General features: G+C 35.7%; 4 protein-coding genes across 5 annotated transcripts; 2 read left to right on the top strand and 2 right to left on the bottom strand.

Annotated features, from left to right (window-relative positions):
* The first annotated feature begins 754 nt into the window (after window positions 1–754).
* Window positions 755–5,039, top strand: LOC110776406 (selenium-binding protein 2). Of its 2 annotated transcripts, none has more exons than XM_021980969.2 (8): window positions 755–938; window positions 1,099–1,259; window positions 2,120–2,315; window positions 2,650–2,877; window positions 2,977–3,208; window positions 3,281–3,388; window positions 3,786–4,058; window positions 4,484–5,039. In XM_021980969.2, the coding sequence occupies exons 2-8, from the start codon at window positions 1,103–1,105 to the stop codon at window positions 4,763–4,765; spliced, it is 1,476 nt and encodes a 491-aa protein (XP_021836661.2). In that variant the 5' UTR covers window positions 755–938; window positions 1,099–1,102; the 3' UTR covers window positions 4,766–5,039. The 2 variants fall into 2 exon arrangements, with proteins under 2 accessions (XP_021836661.2, XP_021836662.2); XM_021980970.2 differs by having other exon boundaries at window positions 813–863.
* Window positions 5,040–7,965: 2,926 nt separating this feature from the next.
* LOC110776405 (protein RALF-like 32) lies at window positions 7,966–9,596 on the top strand. Its single transcript, XM_021980968.2, has one exon. The coding sequence runs from the start codon at window positions 9,089–9,091 to the stop codon at window positions 9,503–9,505; it is 417 nt and encodes a 138-aa protein (XP_021836660.2). The 5' UTR covers window positions 7,966–9,088; the 3' UTR covers window positions 9,506–9,596.
* Window positions 9,597–10,077: 481 nt separating this feature from the next.
* On the bottom strand, window positions 10,078–13,538 carry LOC110776404 (uncharacterized). The gene is made up of 9 exons (XM_021980967.2): window positions 13,380–13,538; window positions 13,156–13,299; window positions 13,001–13,063; window positions 12,125–12,191; window positions 11,903–12,003; window positions 11,242–11,286; window positions 10,859–11,152; window positions 10,663–10,765; window positions 10,078–10,473 (listed from the first exon to the last, which is right to left on the bottom strand). The coding sequence occupies exons 1-9, from the start codon at window positions 13,395–13,397 to the stop codon at window positions 10,391–10,393; spliced, it is 918 nt and encodes a 305-aa protein (XP_021836659.2). The 5' UTR covers window positions 13,398–13,538; the 3' UTR covers window positions 10,078–10,390.
* Window positions 13,539–14,649: 1,111 nt separating this feature from the next.
* LOC110776407 (ras-related protein RABB1c) lies at window positions 14,650–16,604 on the bottom strand. The gene has a single exon (XM_021980971.2). The coding sequence runs from the start codon at window positions 16,519–16,521 to the stop codon at window positions 15,832–15,834; it is 690 nt and encodes a 229-aa protein (XP_021836663.1). The 5' UTR covers window positions 16,522–16,604; the 3' UTR covers window positions 14,650–15,831.
* Between the last annotated feature and the right edge of the window lie 3,377 nt (window positions 16,605–19,981).

Genomic DNA, 19,981 nt, shown 5'->3' with positions numbered 1-19,981 from the left:
CTAACAATGACATCTTATCCTTAGCTTTGACAACTTTGTTGTGTATGATCATTAGTTTAAATAGTGTTATAAGCCGGTCCTTAAATAACGACTTGTTGTGTATGATCATTAGTTTAAATAGTGTTTTCCATCTAACATGTGCGACTAATTATCCTAGATAAAATTCAAAATAGAGATCGATACTCGTTAGTCGTTACTTATAATGAGATAGCTTTAATTTGATAGAGCTCCATTTGATTTACTCGCTGATAAAATTGATCGCCTAACATTTTTAAAAATAAAATAAAATTCTACGTAATAAATCTTCTACTCCTCATCACAGGGACCTATTTAAAATGGTTAAATACAATGACTTGTGTAGTTGTATATGATAATCGATAGGTCACATATTTGAATCTTTCCCTCCATTTGTAGTATTTATTGCCTTATCGCTCATTCGATAAATAAAAATCATGTCACATATCCGAAATAGTTATGATCCTATCTGCGTCTTTGACCATAACACCTCATTATGGCTAATTGGAACTAAAATAAATAATCCCTAAAAATAATGTAATAAATCTTAAATTAATCACGAAGCTAATCAAGACACATGTGAAGATCAGAAGATGAATCCACAACAAAATCATAAGATAATAATAATAATAATAAATTTGTCTTAGTTGAACAGATAATTCTAAACTAGGCAAATTCAATCTTATCATTAAAATCCAGAAATAAAAGTCAAATAATAAATAATTTCCTCATTGATGAACCTGGTACTAACTTACAAAGTTATAAGTACGAAGTATTTAATTTGGTAACGTTACTGTATTTGGCCACACTTTGGCTTTACATACAAAAATAACCCAGAAAAAAAAAACGTTAATTTCTTCTTCCCTATTAACTTCCCAGTTTTTTTTCTTCATTTTTCTCATCAATTAATGATCTTTTCTTGGGTATTTTGATTTTTTTTGTTCTTTTCCCTCATTTTTTTTTTGTAATTTCCAAAAAAGAATATTAAAAAAAATATATCAATTTTCTCTTTTAATCCATCAATCGATCATTTTTTGATTATTTTTTACTGTAATTATTCATTTTTGTTTCTGAATTTGGCAGAAAAATGGCAAGTGTGGATGTAGCAGTAATTGAGCATGGAGAAATAGAGAAAAATGGCGGAAATATTTGCTGCCATGGAAAAGGCCCAGGCTATGCTACTCCCTTGGAGGCCATGGCTGGTCCTAGAGAAGCTCTTCTTTATGTTACTTGTGTATATACTGGTAAAACCCTTGAAATCTTAATAAAATTTAATCTTTACCGTTCTTAAATCTTTACAATCATGTGATTTTTATTGATCTTCTTTAGATTAAGAATTTTCATAGTCTAAATGTTGGGAGATGATCAACTTTCATAGTCTGTTTTTTTTTTTTTTTTTTTTTGCATGTTATGTGATGTAGATTCTACTATCTGTTATTGTTATTGTTTGATTAAGGAATTAATAGAATTAATACATTTGATTAGATGTTTGGATATTTAGTGATTTCCATGAGGATGGTTTTGATTGGAATTGTAAAATTTTAGTTGTGGTGCGTACTAGTGTCTCAAAGATGGATTAATTGATCATGGTGGTTGACATTGTAGAGACAAATTGGTAAACGAGGCTTAAACAAGTTAGTAAACCTCGGGATTAACGAAATGGTTTCCCTTGATGAATGGTAATCACTAATCACAATACAATGGCAAAAATCTAGTATGATTTGGTCTCACAATAGACAGTTTAAGTTTAGTGTGAAATTAGGGTTTGGGGGTGAAGAGGGTGACTTCTGACTTTGTTAGATCTAATGTTTGGCGTCTCCCAATAAATTAGTCTAAGACAATCTCATTTAAGACTTGCTCTTTTTCATTAGGATTGGGGAATTACAACTGGGAAATGTTTTAGGTTGGGACATTGAGTTGTTGGATTGATTAGCCAAAGTAACAACCTACTTGAAATATTCTGTCAAAAATACTTAAACTTGCTTCATGTCACAATTTTATTTAATCAAGTTAGCGTATGAGTTCGCTTGGTGCCTTAACTTGTGAAGAATCCAGTATATTCTTGTTAGGTTGCTGCAACATTAAGCTTACATGGTTTCTGCAGGAACTGGAAGAGAGAAGCCTGACTACTTGGGCACAGTTGACGTGGATCCAAACTCTCCTACATATTCGAAAGTTATCCATCGATTGTCTGTTCCTAATTTGGGGGATGAGTTGCATCATTCAGGTTGGAATTCCTGCAGTTCTTGCCATGGAGACTCGTCTGCTGACAGACGTTTTCTCGTGCTTCCTTCTTTAATGTAAGGCTTGTTGCTTCTGGCATTACATCCAAGTATCATATCTTGCATATCGATAAATCTGTCTTAATTAGCAATATCACCTTTTGTATAAAGACTTCCAATGATTGATTCGCATTCGCTGGACAAGAGCCTCCTTAGAGATGGTATTGTATGAGTATGAGAGTGTTACTTGCCATGATTGATTTTTGCTGCATGTATTTGAAGTTTGGAATATGGAATCTGATGGTTGGATTGTGTAAATCTGTCAGGAAGAATGATTCCAGTAATAACTATAAATCTGATCTTGATTTTCCAGTGAAGGTTGCATATTGATCTTGATCATTTCTTCTTGCAGATCAGGAAGGGTGTACATTGTAAATACAAAAAAGAATCCGAAGACCCCGTCGTTGCACAAAGTTGTTGAGCCTGAAGAGATCTTGGCGAAGACTGGATTAGCTTACCCGCACACTTCTCATTGCCTTGCCTCCGGTGACATCCTTATCTCATGCCTCGGTGGCAGCGATGGGAAAGCCGAGGGAAATGGGTTTCTCTTACTCGACTCTGAATTTAATGTAAAAGGAAGGTAAACAAAATGACATTCTTATTTCCTGCTACTGCATAATTCGCATATGTAGCTTTTGGTAGCTCAAAACTTGTGCTTGATGGAATTTTATAATGGTAGGTGGGAAAAGCCGGGACATAGTCCATCCTTTGGCTATGATTTCTGGTACCAACCCCGGCATAAGACAATGATAAGCTCATCATGGGGAGCCCCTTTGGCGTTTTCCAAGGGTTTCAACCCTCAACATGTGTCAGAGGGCTTATATGGAAGACATTTATATGTATATAGCTGGCCTGATGGTGAATTGAAACAGACAATGGACCTCGGAAATACTGGACTTATACCCTTGGAGGTAGGTCAACAATATAAATCTATTTGTAAAATTCTTGATTCCTTAGCTTAAATTTGTTTCGTAATTATGCAGATACGATTCCTTCATGACCCTTCTAAAGATACTGGTTATGTTGGGTGTGCACTATCAAGTAACATGGTTCGATTTTTCAAGAACCCAGATGGATCTTGGAGCCATGAGGTATGTATATTGTGCCAAGTTGCATGAGTTAGTGTCCAATAAAGAGTAAAAACAGCAGTGTAGTTGGTTTTCTGAGATAGGAATAAGAATGAAGAAAAGAATTATAATTTCCATTGGTTGCCTATCTTTTATTTCACTGGATTACCAAAAGGAACCATGATCATTTTGTGTGGTTTACGTTATTGGGTCTAAGCACAGAAAGTTGGTGGATCAGTAAAATACTAAAATGAGACTTCCAACGAGAAGCATATCCTTAAAATTTCCTCCTTGCCTCTCAAAATCCAAGTAAACATAAGAAAGTGAGTCTTTTTTTTTTTACTTTCGACATTTTTACTCAAAAAAGCTAGCAGATATAGCGTGGCTTAGACTACTGGTAATTTTGTGTTTCGCTTTCCAGGTTGCAGCATCTGTGAAACCAATAAAGGTGCAAAACTGGGTTCTTCCTGAGATGCCTGGGCTGATAACTGACTTCTTAATCTCCCTAGATGATCGATTCATTTACTTCTCGAATTGGCTTCATGGAGATATCCGACAGTATAACATTGAGGATCCCAAGAACCCCGTCTTGACTGGCCAAGTGTGGATTGGAGGACTTATCCGCAAGGGAAGTTCTGTTTCAGCAGTAGCTGAAGATGGTTCAACTTATCAGGTTGATGTTCCAGATGTTCAGGTAAAATTCGTCAACCATGAAATCTTAATTAGCTCCTCAAATTAGGCATTTAGGCTAATGACATACCATGCCTGAATTAGCTCTGTGACACTTTTGGTCCTACAAATTGATTAGGATTGATGACATACTATGCTACAATTAAATCTGACAAATTTTAGGGTTTTTTTTTTTTGGTGTGTGGAAACAAATCTTAGATCCTTATATTTGAATTATCCGAACGGGATGCTTTACTTGGATTAGTCCCATGAAACCTGTCTGAAAATTGAATCTGATTCATGACATATTGACATACTTTACTTGATTTAGGTTTGTAAACTTTTAGGTCCTTTAGCTAATGTTAGACTTGAATTTGAATTCTGAAATCTTGATAATGATAAATAAACCTTGATAGTCAGACTAAGCTAAGGATATGCTATGATTTGCAGGGCAAGAAACTGAGAGGTGGACCTCAGATGATACAATTAAGTTTAGATGGGAAGCGGCTTTATGTGACCAACTCCCTCTTTAGCGCATGGGATAATCAGTTTTATCCTGAACTAAAGGAGCATGGATCTCATATGTTGCAAATAGATGTCGACTCTGAGAAAGGTGGACTTGCTATAAATCACAACTTCTTCGTAGATTTTGGGTTGGAGCCTGATGGTCCTTCGCTTGCCCATGAAATGAGATACCCAGGGGGTGACTGCACATCAGATATATGGATTTGAGCAGCCAAATTACTCGGGCAAATAAGAGGTCATCATGTTGAATAAATTTAGTTATGTTATACTGTCATCATTACCTTTTACACTTTTCTTACTTCACATATCGCAAACGAGTCCTTGTGACAGTTGATGTTAGCTGACCCCAAATCATTTTGGGAATAAGGCTTGTTGTTGTTGTTGTTGTTGTATACTGTCGGATTGAAATAAAACTGGGTGTTAATGTTCTTTTACAACTGTATAAATGCTGTTGAAATAAAAGGATATGATCTTTGGATGACCACAAGGGATGAATTCTTGGTTTATGCAGCGGACCCATCATTTTATGGGAATAAGGCTATGTTTTATTTATTTTAAACCATATTCATTATGAAAGGCGGAGAAGAGCCATTTGGAGCATCATGTTTATGACGCAATGCTGCACTTAGGTGTCTGATATAACTTGCAGGAGAGAAGTTTATCTTATGTATGCACGCACTTACTGTAAATTGAATTATATATGGCACATAAATTTTGACTTTGAGCGAGGAATTGGATCTTATTCATCATCACATCCATTTGCTGGATTGTCACTTTTGACCTCTGAGCGAGGAATTGGATCTTATTCGCCCGTTACATTCATTGGATGGGTGCTGATACCAGTAGTAGCATCAGTTCTTGATGGCTACTGTCATGAACAAGTTGCGTGTTAAGCGAACTGAGTTATGTATCCAAGAACAAATTTACCTGAATCTGATCAGCTAACTTACCTTAACTTTAGAGGGCAAAAGCCGATAACTGATAAGGCGCCATGAATACAGGTCTTTAAGAAATTAGTTGCACAAATTTTGTTACTGTATACATTCTGATTGTTAGCAGTTAACAGGTTTCAGGTTTTGCTTAAACATTTGTATGATTTCGATGTTGACCTTAGTTGACCTGAACTCTTGTTCATTTTCTGGAATTGACCACAAGAGTAAAAGACACAGCTCAATAACATTATCAACCATCTTACTAGTGTCATAGGAATATATTCAGTGCGCTATCAAAGTGGCCATATTCTACTATATCCTTTCCTCATTACATTACATTAGTCATTAGATGAATAATACTACCTATTTAAAGAGAGTATATTGTGGTAACAATATCACTTGTCATTTCAAAATACAAACCCAACAACATCAGTATGGAGTGCTATCAAGACTACAGGCCATACACAAACCAAGAATACGACAGTGGTAGTGTGACTCAGGTGCAGCAGTACAACGAGTATGATGGGTTCAACAATGGCAGCCAACACGATGAGGTTGAGCGAGACACGATGTTTGCTGATCAGAAAAACTACATCAGTTATAACGCTCTAAGGGGAGATCAGGGTAATCCATACCCAGGAAGTCACAATCAACTTCAGCCTGCTAACACCTGGCGCCGTGGACACTCTAAGTGTAACAGGTGCAGGGGATGATAAAAAGAGACAATTATAGGGACTTTCAGTTTCTTTCATAAATAAAACTAGACCCATGTTGTAGGGGATTCTGAAACGCTATAATACATACCAACTATCTGTTCAAGTACAATAAGTCCATATCTATATACTCCATTGATACATTGGATTATTGGAAAACATAATTATTTTCTTCCAACAAAAAGAGCATCATAATTATCTAAGTACTAATATTTGGTTAGATTGAAGGCAAGTATTTCAAATCTTATTACTTTCCTCAATGTTAATGTGCATAAACTCAGAGTGGGGCGAATTTTTTGACACTTGTCCCACATCCGCCCCAAGTAGGCGGAGTGGAGATGAGGGGAGGCTTGGTTGGTTATGAGGCGGTGATAGGTATTAAAATTACACCCGCCATGGGTGAAAGGGCGGGTGTGGATTTTATGTTGGACCTGCTTCATCCCACAACCCGCCCATGCATACTGCAAATCCATGTCACTTATAATTTAATACTTGAATATAAAATTTATGAACAATTGAGACGTAGGAAGTATATAAATAGCGTAGAAAGTCTACATGATACAAGTATATATACAACTATTGTGAAACGGAACAAGTAGTAGTTATTGATTGGTTAATAAACAAATTGTGAAATTAGTTGGATGTGTGAGATGGGGATGGATACCCAGGTGGGTGGTGGAGCGGATTAGTTTGTACCCGTCGGGATAGGGATAGATGTTGGTAATTTACCTGCCATTGGTAGTGGGGCGGGGATGAATATGAAAATTTTAGGTTGGTGTAGGTATGAAGGTAACATCCTCCGCATCCGTCACATTGACATCCTTAATTAGACTTTCTCAAGATAGGCTCTACTAAAAACTACACAATCGAGGGAATTGATGCCCATCGGATGGAAGATTTCAGCTTTCAGAAGTAACAAACTATGCTACGACATCTAAGACAAATAAAGAGTTTAAGTGTTGATAATAGAGTGGAATCTGATTCTTCCATAAAGAAAGAATGTGAATAATTTAGAGAGAGGCCATATGTTATATAATATAATATTCCCTCCGTCCAAAAAGAATAAACATGTTCCTTGTCACAAATGCTAAGGTGAATTATACCTCATAGAAATAGCATATACTCAATTTGTTTTCTCAAATTTTTTATTTTTTTTTATCACCAACGTATCATTAACATTGTATTGATGCCTCTTAGACGTACTCTTAGTAGACTTTCGCCTAAATGAAGAACCAAAAGGTCGCCTTACTAATGTTTTGTGACTATGAAAGTTTAACATAAACAAGTTTCGAAAATGATAAAGGTCGCAACATGTGACCTTTAAGGCGTGTCACAATGATGACATGTCATGATTTAAATTGGAAATTAAAAAATTTATCGTATATAACCTATTATACATGTTTCAAAAAAAAAAAAGGAAAATATTAATATTCTAATTTGTTTTCTTCTTTATATGGAATACCTTGTTTACATATTTTTCATAGTAAAAATATTCTGATGACGCATAACCTACGTGACGCCTATATGTATCAATTAAACTTCGACATGTAAAATTGTGACAACGAAATGTTATTGCAACTTGTGACCTTTATCATCACCCAACAAGTTTTATCCAAGTCCGAGCTCGAGTTGTTTATTGAGAGTCTCGACTTATTTACACCCCTAAATATATTATCAATAGATTCCAATTTGTTGGGGGAATAGATTCAGTACCTGCAAGACTTCACATTGTTAATAAGTTAGCCTATATAAAGAGCATAAGTTCTCACTCCATAACAGAAACACATTAGAAAAACAATGAAACGGTACCAGCAGCATTTTGATGGTATCCAACATCACAGGAAGAAGAGCTGGACAAGTGACGAGTCCAGTGATGACGACGACTCTAGCGATGAGGAACACTCGACAACACTAGTCTATGTCCCTAAATTGTCTTTGAGATCTAACTTCATCAACTACCAAACACTGAAACGTGATAATGCAATTAACGGCAACTCCCACCTTTCACCAGCAAACCCCTGGCGCCGTCCTAGGAATCGTCGCGGGAACTGAAGCTTCCGTGGTTCACTTAAAACACTTAGAATAACTTATCATGGTCCATGGCCCGAGCCCAACTAGGCTGGCCGCACGCGTATATTATATTATTATGTGTCCACCCATGCCACTCTCATACTTTCTTAAACAAGTATTACACTCAATCCCCATATATAAACAACAAATAAAGTTTCTCACTTTTTCACTCTTTTCTTTTTGCACTTTCAACAAGAATTTCTAACTAAGTAGTAGCACTTTGGCAGACTCTAAGTCTCAACTAAAGCAGTGTGTGTTTATTAGACTGATCACTGATGTGTGTGCTTTGGCTTATTGGGTGTCTCTTGTTCTGGCTCATAATCAGCTAAAATAGTTGGCATCCACAAAACTCCACGTATATAAGATTGAATGAAAGTTCATATCTTAACTTGTTGAATTTCTATTCCATGTCATTGTCGACCAAACATATCTAAGACATGATTTGACAGTGGTTTACCTAAAACAGGGCCTGCCTTGTGGTTTATCATAAGTCAAAACCCACCAATTAAGCTAATCATGTTTTACCCCATTAAGCGCGCAAAGCATATCTTAATTAGTGAAAATATTAAATCGTATAATTTGACTAAAGCTAATCATTCTGAGCTACTAAATTATTTTGACACATTAGATCATTTTGTTTTTGTATTATTGGAGTAAAGCTAATCATTATTGTGAGCTCCTAAACGTGCAAAAACCCAATGAGCTTTGTGATAAAGAGGAAGTGGGTGACTCAAGTGCGGTCCATCAAAATTCATGCCTAAAGTTAGCCTTTTTTCCACTATCCACTATGTCACCTTTATAACATAAAGGTGAGGATGAGGAGGACACTTATATACTTCCCCTCTAAAGGAGAAACCATCATAAATAAGGAACACAAAGCCATGAGAAAACTTACATGTTGTTTGTTCCTTATAGTGATCAGTATCCCAGTCCACCACGTCCATGGTGTTGAAGCGAAGAAGAAGACAGGTACAAACTTGCAGTGTAATGGTTCAAGAATAGGTGAATGCGAAGAAGAAGAAGAGAATGAGATGTTAATGGTGTCAGATATAGCACGGAGAGTTCTTGAAGAGCGGAGGTACATCTCGTATGGTGCTTTGAACAGAGATCAACCTGCCTGCGGTGGTCCTCGTGGTCAGGCCTATTCCAACAATGCTGAATGTCTTGGTCCTGCAGCCAACCCTTATCACAGAGGTTGCTCTAAGTATTATCGCTGTAGATCAGATACCTAGCATTTTACTCTACCTGTTTCATATTTTTTGCTGCTACTTTTTGTATTCATCACACAGAAAAACAATCAGATTGTTTTTGAAATATGGTTTATCAGCTGTGCAGTCCATTTTTGCTGTAACTATTTATGTTTTCCCCATGATTTTGGTTACTTAGACCCTGTTAACCATTGCTGTCAGTCTGATTTTAGGTCAGGCATATTTGGTTTCAGACTTTCAGTGCATGGTGTATTTCAGGTTAAAATTGTATACGGGAACCTAAGTTTTCTGGCGGGTTTTGACCAACTTTCAGGCCGGATTAACATTTTTCCTAGTTTACTCTGTTACTAAACTTTTATTTCACCTCAAATATCTGTGTTGGATACTCGACAAGCACACGAGTATGACACTTGTACACTTCGCTTTGGAGTTTGGACCAAAAATGATTGAAATTATTCACAAGATGGCCTTGGATCTATGCTGAAGCCAAGTCCGAGTAGCAGGGCTTACTGCAGACTTTTTTATACCTGTAAGAGTGTTCTATTCTGGCAAAGAATATAAGAAAACAACTGAAGATGGCAGTTTCAAAACTCAGCTGGAAACCACAACCCCATTCATCTTATTAGAACTCCCATTCATAAGTTCAAATAGTTCCTTCACATCACCTACATGAGGGAACAAAAAAGCCCCTACAATAAAACAAGTGTAAAGTGTGAGGTGTTACATTTCAGCAACATTAATCAAGATTACAGCACGCATCAAGACCACTTTGCAGCAAAACCAGAAAGCAACTGCCAAATCGATTATTAGGTCTGCTAACTGGTTTTCCTTCAACGCTTCTCAACAGTCAGTCCCGCCATTTTTGAGGCCTAGTTGCATCATCAAAACTGAAATTTTTTAATTTCATGCTCACTTGCACGACAGTTTCCAAACCTCTCTGAGGTTTGATGAGCCATCAGCCACTTCAGCAATTCGGCTGGCTGTCATCATGCCTGCGACATCATCACAGCAACAGATTAAATTAAACCCTACAACAGCATGGGTGCTCAGAAATGGCAAACAACAGAATCTCTGTAATAATTTCCTTTATAGTAAATTGATCTGAAGTTAAGTCAAGTACTCCCTCCGTCCCAAATTATTTAGCATAGATGTCCATAATAGCATGCAACTACACAACTTACTCTCTTTCTCCACAATAGACAAGAATTGCCTTGATCCTCCACCTACGCCAAAGTAATGCTTCTTTGCAGAAAAATAGATAACACCATGTGGACGGCTGACACACTGCAGGGCGTAGTACATATTATGTTTAGTCTTAAGAAAACAACCCCTTGTGTTGCAAAAACCAAATACAAAACAGAAACTTCAACAACATACGTTCTTAACAAGGTTGTAAAGACTCTGTAGGGTGGAGATGGAATAAACAGTTTCCGCCATCAAAATCACATCATATCCAGTCTTTGGATTGCTATCAGATAATGTGGCATCACTACTGATTGTGTGAGCATGGGGAAGAATACGATCCAGTTCTCCCCAGTCACCAGCAAAGTAACGAATTTCACAACTATCGGAAACACTAGTTCCAGGGGGAATATTTGTATTAACATTAGGAAGCGTGAGGCATTTTAAGACCTCTGCATTGAAATCTTGAAAATGGACGGATCCTGCACCCTGACACAACAAGAAATTTGAGCTGCTGAACAAATGAGATTAAAATACCAGTGGGGCAGTGGATATAAGATTACAAATGACATAATCACCTTGAGGGAGGCAAAGATGCCAGGAAGCCCATGGCCACATCCAAGCTACAAAGAACAACAATTACAAAGTTAGTATCAAGCAAGGAAGAAATGAAGATCTCAAAAGATGTTGAGCTGCACTCGATTTTCATTGATAAAATTAATTAAAAGATAATTCACAACATAACTAGACTTCAGTTCGAGCGAAAGGTTTACCATTCAAGAATTACACAATAGTTCACAGTGGATAAGGCTAAGGCATCATCTAATAATACTTGCAAGGGGCTATACCCTATAGGCTACATGGCTACAACCAAGGGAAAGGTATTACCCATGAAGGCCAAAACCTATGCATTATTAAAACCTAAGGCCAATGTCAAGACAAGCATACACATAACAAATTTCAGAGGCTATACTTGAGGTCACTTGACAAAAACAACAATGTCTGTTTTAGGTAAGGGGGATATCTAGATGGAAATTACAGAGGAACATCATCCCAAGTCCCTAGGCAGTAATCTAGAGTCATAACTTAGATAATACTTGGAGTACAACTCGATATGGTCCAAACAAAATTAAAGGCTAGAATTTTCACCCCGTGAGAAAGTCAGCCTTATCATTTCCTTGTTGCTCAACATTGCATAATAATAGAAAAGCAAGAATCACCTGAAAATTAGAAGCACACCTCTAAAACTTTCTTCCCTTGAAATGATAAATCCCCTTTTTGTATCTCTGAATGGAGAGCTTTCACCAAATCAAGTGAGCCTTCCCAGAGTTTAAGACCTCCTATCCTCCATGATTAATTCATAAGCAAGGACACCAATTTATCATAGTCAGCAAATAATGCCATGGTAAAATCATAAAAATTATGCCCGCAGGTTAACCAAAAGTAAATAACTTTCCACACCTTCATATTTCCCAGGAACCAAATCAGAGTTTGACAATGCGAAAACCTCTTTTGTACGCACACGACCCTGCAAGAAGAAGAAAAACATTATGTTCAAACTTTGTTGCATTTCAAATCAACGTGTCAAATTCAGAGTCTTCTACCCAAATGGTCAAGCCCCTTTTTCTTCCCATTTTTAAAGTAAAAACAAGGTAAGAAAAAACTATGTAAGGCTTCTTCCATTCTAAAGAAATTTAAGTTTAGAGTGTGGTGTTGTGCAAGACCTAAACAAAATCTTGGGACATTTCAAAGGTTAGAGTTTAGATATGTATGCTCGGTAACAGTTCCAACTATTAGAAATGGTTATCTCAAACAAAATGCAAAAGATGGCTTCAGTTTTCGAATTTGATCACAATTCTTATAAAATGTGATTAGTGTCTCTTAAGTTTTACAAGACATTATCTTCGCAATGCATTCAACATCAATAAAAGCTCTAGCTCAGACCATTGATACAAAAGAAACTTACTGACAATACAACAAGATAACTTAGCCTATCTTTGCGGCGATAGTTTCCTCTCCTTATCTCACAATAGTATGTTCCAAAAAATCCTATGATGTGTAAGTTCATTAAATATGTGTCAAGTGTATCCCATGAATCAAAATGACAAATTTCTAAACCATACATTCTTGAGAGTTTCCAACATTTTCCTGTATTAAGTTCGGAATGCACGGGAATATCACACGTCAATCGGCGTTTTTAATGTTTATAATTTCCTGCTTTCAAACACACACCATCTCTAGCAATAACTATAAGAAAAACTCTAATTTTTCTGGGTAATTTTTAATCTTTATTAACTTATGCCATTCAATAAAAAGAAATAGAGTGACAACAATTACCTTAAGCAAAGTAAGAACCCCCAAATCAACCTGCTCCACAATATACTTCACAGAACTAGAAACCTAAATCATCAAAACCCAACAAAATTACTAACCAAAAATGCAACAAAAAAACACTAAAAATTCCCACACAAAAAATTAAAAAATTGACTAACCTCGGAAGGGAGTACTTCTACACAAGGGGGTGGAGGAGGAAGAGGGGTTTCTGGGGAATCCATAAACCCTAATCCTCCGAATTTGGGCTTGTTTTTACTCTCATCTGTTGATTGAAATAGCCGAAACGTTTCGACCCCTTTATTCTAAAAGATTAAAAGAAAACATCAACGAGAAAAAACAGGAGAGAGTAACAGAAGTTGAAGGTGATGGATTCGGAGCTAACCTCGGAATTTGCCGCCATTTTTTGCTTGCAAACTTCAATTGCTTTCACCGGAAAAGTGAAGAACAATCCACAAAAAACACACTTGTGTGAGAAAGAGTAGCATAGCGTAACGCATAACTATAGAGAAGCCCATTATTGATTTGTTGGGTCTAAAGTCCGAAGTAGGGCGGTCAAATCAGGTCAACAGTGGGTTATTAGGCTCTGCTCTAAATTTCTAATTGGTTTGGTTGTCGATAATATTATGCTCGTACGGATTGAATATATGAATAGAATTTGTGTCAGTTTAGTTTTTGTTGGATGTCCGTTGAATATGGTTAATTTTTTGTGATTGTAGTTCGAATTCACAAATTTTTTATGGGCTTAATTAGTTTAATTCATTTAATTAGGGTTAATGTTAAGGTTAACAGAGTAAATGGTTGATTAGGGGTTAATTGGTTAACGACGTACGTTAGCGATCGTTAATCAATATTGGTATTTGGTACATTTTAACAAACCTCGAGGGTATTTAAGGTATTTTAAAAACATGAGAATATTTGGTGCATTTCGTTAAAACTTAGGGACATTTAATGAAAAACCCGTTAATTTTCTCTTTTCCTTACTTTTCCCCAAATTTTGCCTCTTGGACATTTTTTTTCTCTTCCATTAACAATGCCCTAGAGTCGACTTTGGTTTAAGTCACTCACCACTTATCATTTTAGCTAGAAAGCATCATGTTTAGATTCATTCTCCAACATTACTTTTTTTTTTTTAGTAGGAAAACTAAAAGCTTAGAAGATTTTGTTTTTCTCCTATGGAATTCATTCTCCTTTTCGATATGCTTAATTTTGGACGGTACATAAAATCAATTGAAATAAATAATCATATGAATATATTCAACGCAAAAAAAAAAAAAATTCTCTGAAATAAAGAAAATTAAAAATTTAATAAAGTTAGGAGCTTTTCTAGAGAATACAATACACTTCGATAGTTACATGACCTTCTTCCACTATTGTAAAAATAAAAATAAAGGATGGCTATATCCTTTCGTTGTGCCAAAAAAAATTCTAGCACATAAAATTGTCCAGTGAATGATAATGGAATAAACATCATCAATGAGATGTTGGTTTAGTGGCTAATAATGAATATGCTATCCCAAATTTGCGCTAAAAAATAAAATGGAATAAACTTTTTAATAATCACACACAAAAATAAACTAAATTCAGGCTCTCACTGCTCTCAGCTTTCGAATCTATATATTATATATATATAGATAATATAGTAGTAAGACCATATGAGTCATATGACAACCAAATTTCTTGCATATACACAGAAAATTTATTTCACATTAAAACCTCAAGAGACCCTCCTTGCAAATGAGTTGAATACTCGTAATAAACTCTGCGTACTCAGAACGTAGTTGGGTGCAAGTCGTACAACCGTGTGCAACAGCTAATGAAATATGAGTTGGGGGTGGGACTACGGGAATCACAATTATTCATCACCATGGCAATATGAACCATCGGGTTATGGTGTCCCTTACTACTATGACGATCATCATCATCATGGATGGCATGGAGGACATGATCATGATCATGGTCATCATCATCATCAACACCACCATCATTGTTACGACCATGACTACGTTTGTGATCATCATCATTACCATCGCTATCACGATGGTTACCACCACTATGACCATCATGGTGGCTACCACCATCCTCATCACCATGATGATTGTTACTAAATTAAACGCCAAGTTTTATGCATTCACAACAAATCGAATCAACGAGGCGACCAAGACAATCGCCCTCTTTAATAGAGAGGGTAATATTTTTTGGTCGCCCTAAGTCAATTTATTAAGTCCGTGCCTTTGATCAAAGAGGGGGAATTGGCTTTTTAAGTTACCTTCGTTGATGAAAGTAGTTCAAAATTTCAAATAGGCTAGGCTACTTTATCGGCCCTCATTGTTGTACTAATGTATGTACTAAACTTGTTTCACACCACATTTGTTTTGGTTAATTAGCTACTCCGTACTACGCATATAAATTGTTGTTTTACTAAAATATATAAATAATCATCGAAAAATTAATATCACCCGATAATTAATAAACTCACAAACAATCACCACGCCGCAACAACAACAGTATCCAAATCTTTTTATACTCCCTTCGTTTCTTTTTTGTTATACAATTAAGGACTAGTTATAATATATGTTAGATAAGATTGTATACGATGCTAGATCAAGTTTGGTTTAATTAGGCTCTGTTATGTTCATCTTATTTAGACAAAATAAATTCATACAAGTTCAGAAAAAATAAATTTTTTTCATACAGTTTCACACATAAATAAGTTAATTTCAAATAAAATAAGTCGAATAAAACGGAGTCTTATTCTAATTTGATAAATTCAAACATACGTACACTAAAATAAATCTAATTCAATAAACCAAGAAGCCAAAAGTCTATAAACAAATCTAATCTTTAAATTTAAAATCAGACCTATTTGAACCACCACAACAAGCTCCGGTTTGAAAAGTTGTGACATAATTATCTCCTTTAACATCCCCATATCCAACCTTAATCCCACAATTAAAGTCATTCAATAAATTAAAAACACCATCCTGAATCTTGTTATAGATAACAGCAGCAGTTTTAACAAAAACCTCGTCAACATTTTCACCAGTTTTAGCAGAACACTCGACAAATCCCATCAACCCATGATCCTTGGCAAACACTTTCCCTTCTTCGACGCTTACTTCCCTCATACGACAAGGAACATCACACTTATTCCCTACAAGCACAACTGTCATATTCTCGCTAAGAGCGTGTTGTCGTGCATCATTTAGCCAAGTTTCTAGATGATTAAACGTCTCTCTTCTTGTAATGTCGTAAACCAGAAGTGCAGCTGCAGCACCCCGGTAGTACGATCTTGTGATTGATCTATACGCTTCTTGACCACCCGTATCCCATATTTGTAACTTTATTACCTTTTTGTTTTTGTTATTATCAATTGTAATCGTTCTGGACCCGAATTCGGCACCGATTGTAATCGCATGTACGGGTTTAAACCTCTTGTCTGTGAACTGTAGATTGAGACATGATTTCCCGACTCCTGTATCTCCGATTACGATGTATTTGAAAAGGTAATCGTATGGCGATGACATCTTCACCGATTATACAAACTAACAATTACGTAACAAATATATATTGTGATTAAGGTTTATTCTATTCAATGGATCGACGTTTTGTTACTTTATATAAAAACTAATACTCCTAATTTGCATTGGAATATATTATAACTTCATCTAATTACACTAGCTTAGGAGTCCTAATCTAACTCGTGTTCGTAAATACAAACTAGTCTTGAATTTTCATTCATCAATTTTTGTACAAGTTACATACGATGAGAGTCCTAAGTAACTACGGAGTATTGTGGAGCCAAAAATTATGGAAAGTCCTTATTGAGTTTGAGGGCACTAATATTTAATTAGGGTGTGTTTTTTCAACTTATACTTCCCAACACCTTAATTGAATAAGTTTTATGACTAATAATTTTATACTCCCTCCGTCCCTTAATACTCGCACCGTTTTGATTGGACACGCTTGTCAATGCACAACTTTGACCACCAATATCTTTTAATACATAATATAAAAACTTATACAAATATTAATATTTTGAAAATATATATTAAGATGAAGCAAATAAGATATTATATACTAACATTTGTTTTCATATACTAGAAATAAAATAAGGTCAAAGTGAATTATGTGAATAATCTAAAAAATCAAAACAGTGCCAGTAGTAAGGGACAGAGGGATTATACGTTCTAATAAAATTTTACTAACTTCATTCCTAAAAGTTTTTTATGCTTTCAGTTTTAGCCTATTTCTGAAAGTTTTTAACATTCTATTTTATTCCATTATGACATTTAAATTTTAAATTTATACTCTCATTTGACTCACCACGACATATAACTTGTAATATTTTATTATGTGAGTCGTTCATAACTTACTCATTCAAAATATTTTAATATTATTTTTCACTCATTTATATTGTTGGATAATTTATAACCCCATACTTTCTTCTTGTTATTCCATCATGAAATGCTCATAAAAATTAGGAAAATTTGTCAGAAAAGACCTTTTAAAACATCAAAATTGTGAGAAAGAACCTTTTAAAAAAAAAGTTGTGAAAGAAGGCCCAATTGAATTTTTTTGTTGTGAATAAGGACCATAAGCCATATTCCAGTGGTCAACGACTGTTTTCCGGCGTTGACCATCACGTGACACGCATGTGTATAACATTTTTTTTTAAAGTTTCCCTCCAAGTTTTCCTACCCCCAACTAACTTATTCAAATCTTAAAAAAAATCGATTTTCTCTCCCCTGCTCTGCTGCTCCTCCACCATTTTCTTCTTCCTTCCAACCACGAATTTCTTCTCCCCAATTGAAATCAACCAAATTCGCGCAACCCAATTGCTTGTCGGTCCTTTTCGTACGAGATAACACTAAAAGCCCTAATTTTTTTCCTCAAATTTCTCCAATTTTTTGGTTCTTGAAATTAGGGTTCTTAGTGTTACCTAATTTCAAGAAACGGTTTTTTTTCGGATATTTCATGAAATACCCCCGAGTTTTGAAGTAATTAAACAAATGCCCATCAAGTTCCAATAATTCACCAAATACCCCTGACAATTGACTTAATGCCCCAAATACCCTTACTGATAACAGTCCGTTAGTCCGTCGTTAGCCTAGTTTCATAATTCACCAAATGCCCCTTTTTTAAAAATTTATTTCACCAAATACCCCTATTATTAAACTTATTTCACCAAATGCCCCAACCTTAAAAATAGTTATTCTGATGTTCCAACGTCTAGTTTTTTCGTTTGAAAATTAGTCGTTGCTTATTGTTTGCTTATGCCTTCTTGATCCACTAAAGTCGTGATAATATCTAAAGGCTAATTTTGAACAAACGTTGTAGTACGAAGAGAAAATAATAATGTTGATTGTGTGTTCCACTCAATACAAAGCTACACAATTTATAGGTATCAAAATAACAAACTAAGCCTTATAATAAGGAAGAAAGATACTTATGAAATGAATCCAAGCAACAAAGAAAATCAATATTCTGATTAACGAGTGGGATATCTTGAAATGACAATTTGTACATTAAACTTAAGGCATAATCCAAAGAGAAGCTAGTAGGAAACTTATTCCTGATTTACAGCTACGATGCCAATTATGAGGTTTGGATCTATTGATGTCACAAGGAAATTTGACAAGCATCGACTCATCGTACACAAATTCAACTCCACTGCTTCAACCTAGGGACGGGAAACACTCGAGGAGAATCTCAGAACCTGTTTCGAGCTCCTGTTCTAATATGGTCAGTGGAGGAATCAATCTCACTATTTTCCTTTTCCAGCAGTTAATATTAACAATTTAACATTCCTGAATTTCGATAAGCATCAACTAGCGGGCCAACTTGTACATCCAACTCTATACCAATAATAAAGACCCTGCCCTCAGACTTCTTTCACATGTTGTTTGCCTCCCAATTGCTTTGCTAAGAGTTCTCTGAAGTCTTTAACTTTTTTTTGCTAAAAGTACTTGCTTGCTCTCCTGAGTCCTAAGTTCTGCCTGTCCATCCCAAACCATGACATAAATAGGATTAGCCTTTCTTCATTTCAAAATCAAAGTAAGATGCCTTGTATTGACATTACAGTATCAGCCTTTTCTTCATTTGCTTCAAGTCCTATTGCATCTTACTATTTCCCCTATTTTCAGTACTTTCTCCTTCGTCTAAGCTTCCCATGTATTGTCCTTCATGCTGCTGCCCCCTGTTTTCTTGCTCAACTACTCCCTTGCACCATCTCAGATTGTTGCAAGGATCACACTTGTAGTACAACCTTTGTGGATTGAGTGTTGTATCGGAGCTTCAGATGACAAATTTCCTATCACAATAGCAAAATTGGTTAGGTACTCTAATATATGTGGACTCATTGTGTGTGGATGATGATTTGGAAACAAAAATCATGACACAAATCTAATGCAATTAGCAAAGCAAAGAAAAACAATATCTAAATTACAAGAAACATTCAGAAAGTGGGTTTTTATAGCCAAGCAAGATCAACAGCTACTTTTCAAACGAAAAAACTAGTCGTTGGAACATCAGAATAACTATTTTTAAGTTTGGGGCATTTGGTGAAATAAGTTTAATAATAGGGGTATTTGGTGAATTATGAAACTAGGCTAACGGCGGACTAACGGACCGTTAAAAGTAAGGGTATTTGGGACATTAAGTCAATTGTCAGGGGTATTTGGTGAATTATTGGAACTTGATGGGCATTTGGTGAATTACTTCAAAACTCGGGGGTATTTCATGAAATATCCGTTTTTTTTTTTTTAAGATCTGAATAAGTTAGGTGGGGGTGGGGGTGGGGGAAACATGGAGGGAAACTTTTCAAAAAAAATTGTAAAAATTTAAGGCACGTGCATGTCACGTGATGGTCAACGCCGGAAAATAGTCGTTGACCACCAGAATATGGCTTATGGTCCTTATTCACAACAAAAAAACTCAATTAGGCTTTCCTTAATAACTTTTTTTTTAAAGGTTCTTTCTAACAAT

Source organism: Spinacia oleracea, chromosome 1 (assembly GCF_020520425.1).
Source record: "Spinacia oleracea cultivar Varoflay chromosome 1, BTI_SOV_V1, whole genome shotgun sequence".
Classification (NCBI taxonomy): Eukaryota; Viridiplantae; Streptophyta; class Magnoliopsida; order Caryophyllales; family Amaranthaceae; genus Spinacia; species Spinacia oleracea.
Note: the sequence above shows the minus strand (reverse complement) of the source record. Positions and strands in the feature narration are given on the sequence as shown.

Excerpts from the sequence above, each read along its gene's own strand:
- LOC110776406 (XM_021980969.2), top strand. The coding sequence starts at position 1,103 with ATGGCAAGTGTGGATGTAGCAGTAATTGAGCATGGAGAAATAGAGAAA. Across the intron at positions 2,878-2,976 it reads GAATTTAATGTAAAAGGAAG|GTGGGAAAAGCCGGGACATA; the intron begins GTAAACAAAATG and ends TTATAATGGTAG. Across the intron at positions 4,059-4,483 it reads TTGATGTTCCAGATGTTCAG|GGCAAGAAACTGAGAGGTGG; the intron begins GTAAAATTCGTC and ends TATGATTTGCAG.
- LOC110776405 (XM_021980968.2), top strand. The coding sequence starts at position 9,089 with ATGAGGAGGACACTTATATACTTCCCCTCTAAAGGAGAAACCATCATA.
- LOC110776404 (XM_021980967.2), bottom strand. Across the intron at positions 12,004-12,124 it reads GGTTCCTGGGAAATATGAAG|GAGGTCTTAAACTCTGGGAA; the intron begins GTGTGGAAAGTT and ends CATGGAGGATAG. Across the intron at positions 11,287-11,902 it reads AAGGGAAGAAAGTTTTAGAG|CTTGGATGTGGCCATGGGCT; the intron begins GTGTGCTTCTAA and ends TGTTCTTTGTAG.
- LOC110776407 (XM_021980971.2), bottom strand. The coding sequence starts at position 16,521 with ATGTCATCGCCATACGATTACCTTTTCAAATACATCGTAATCGGAGAT.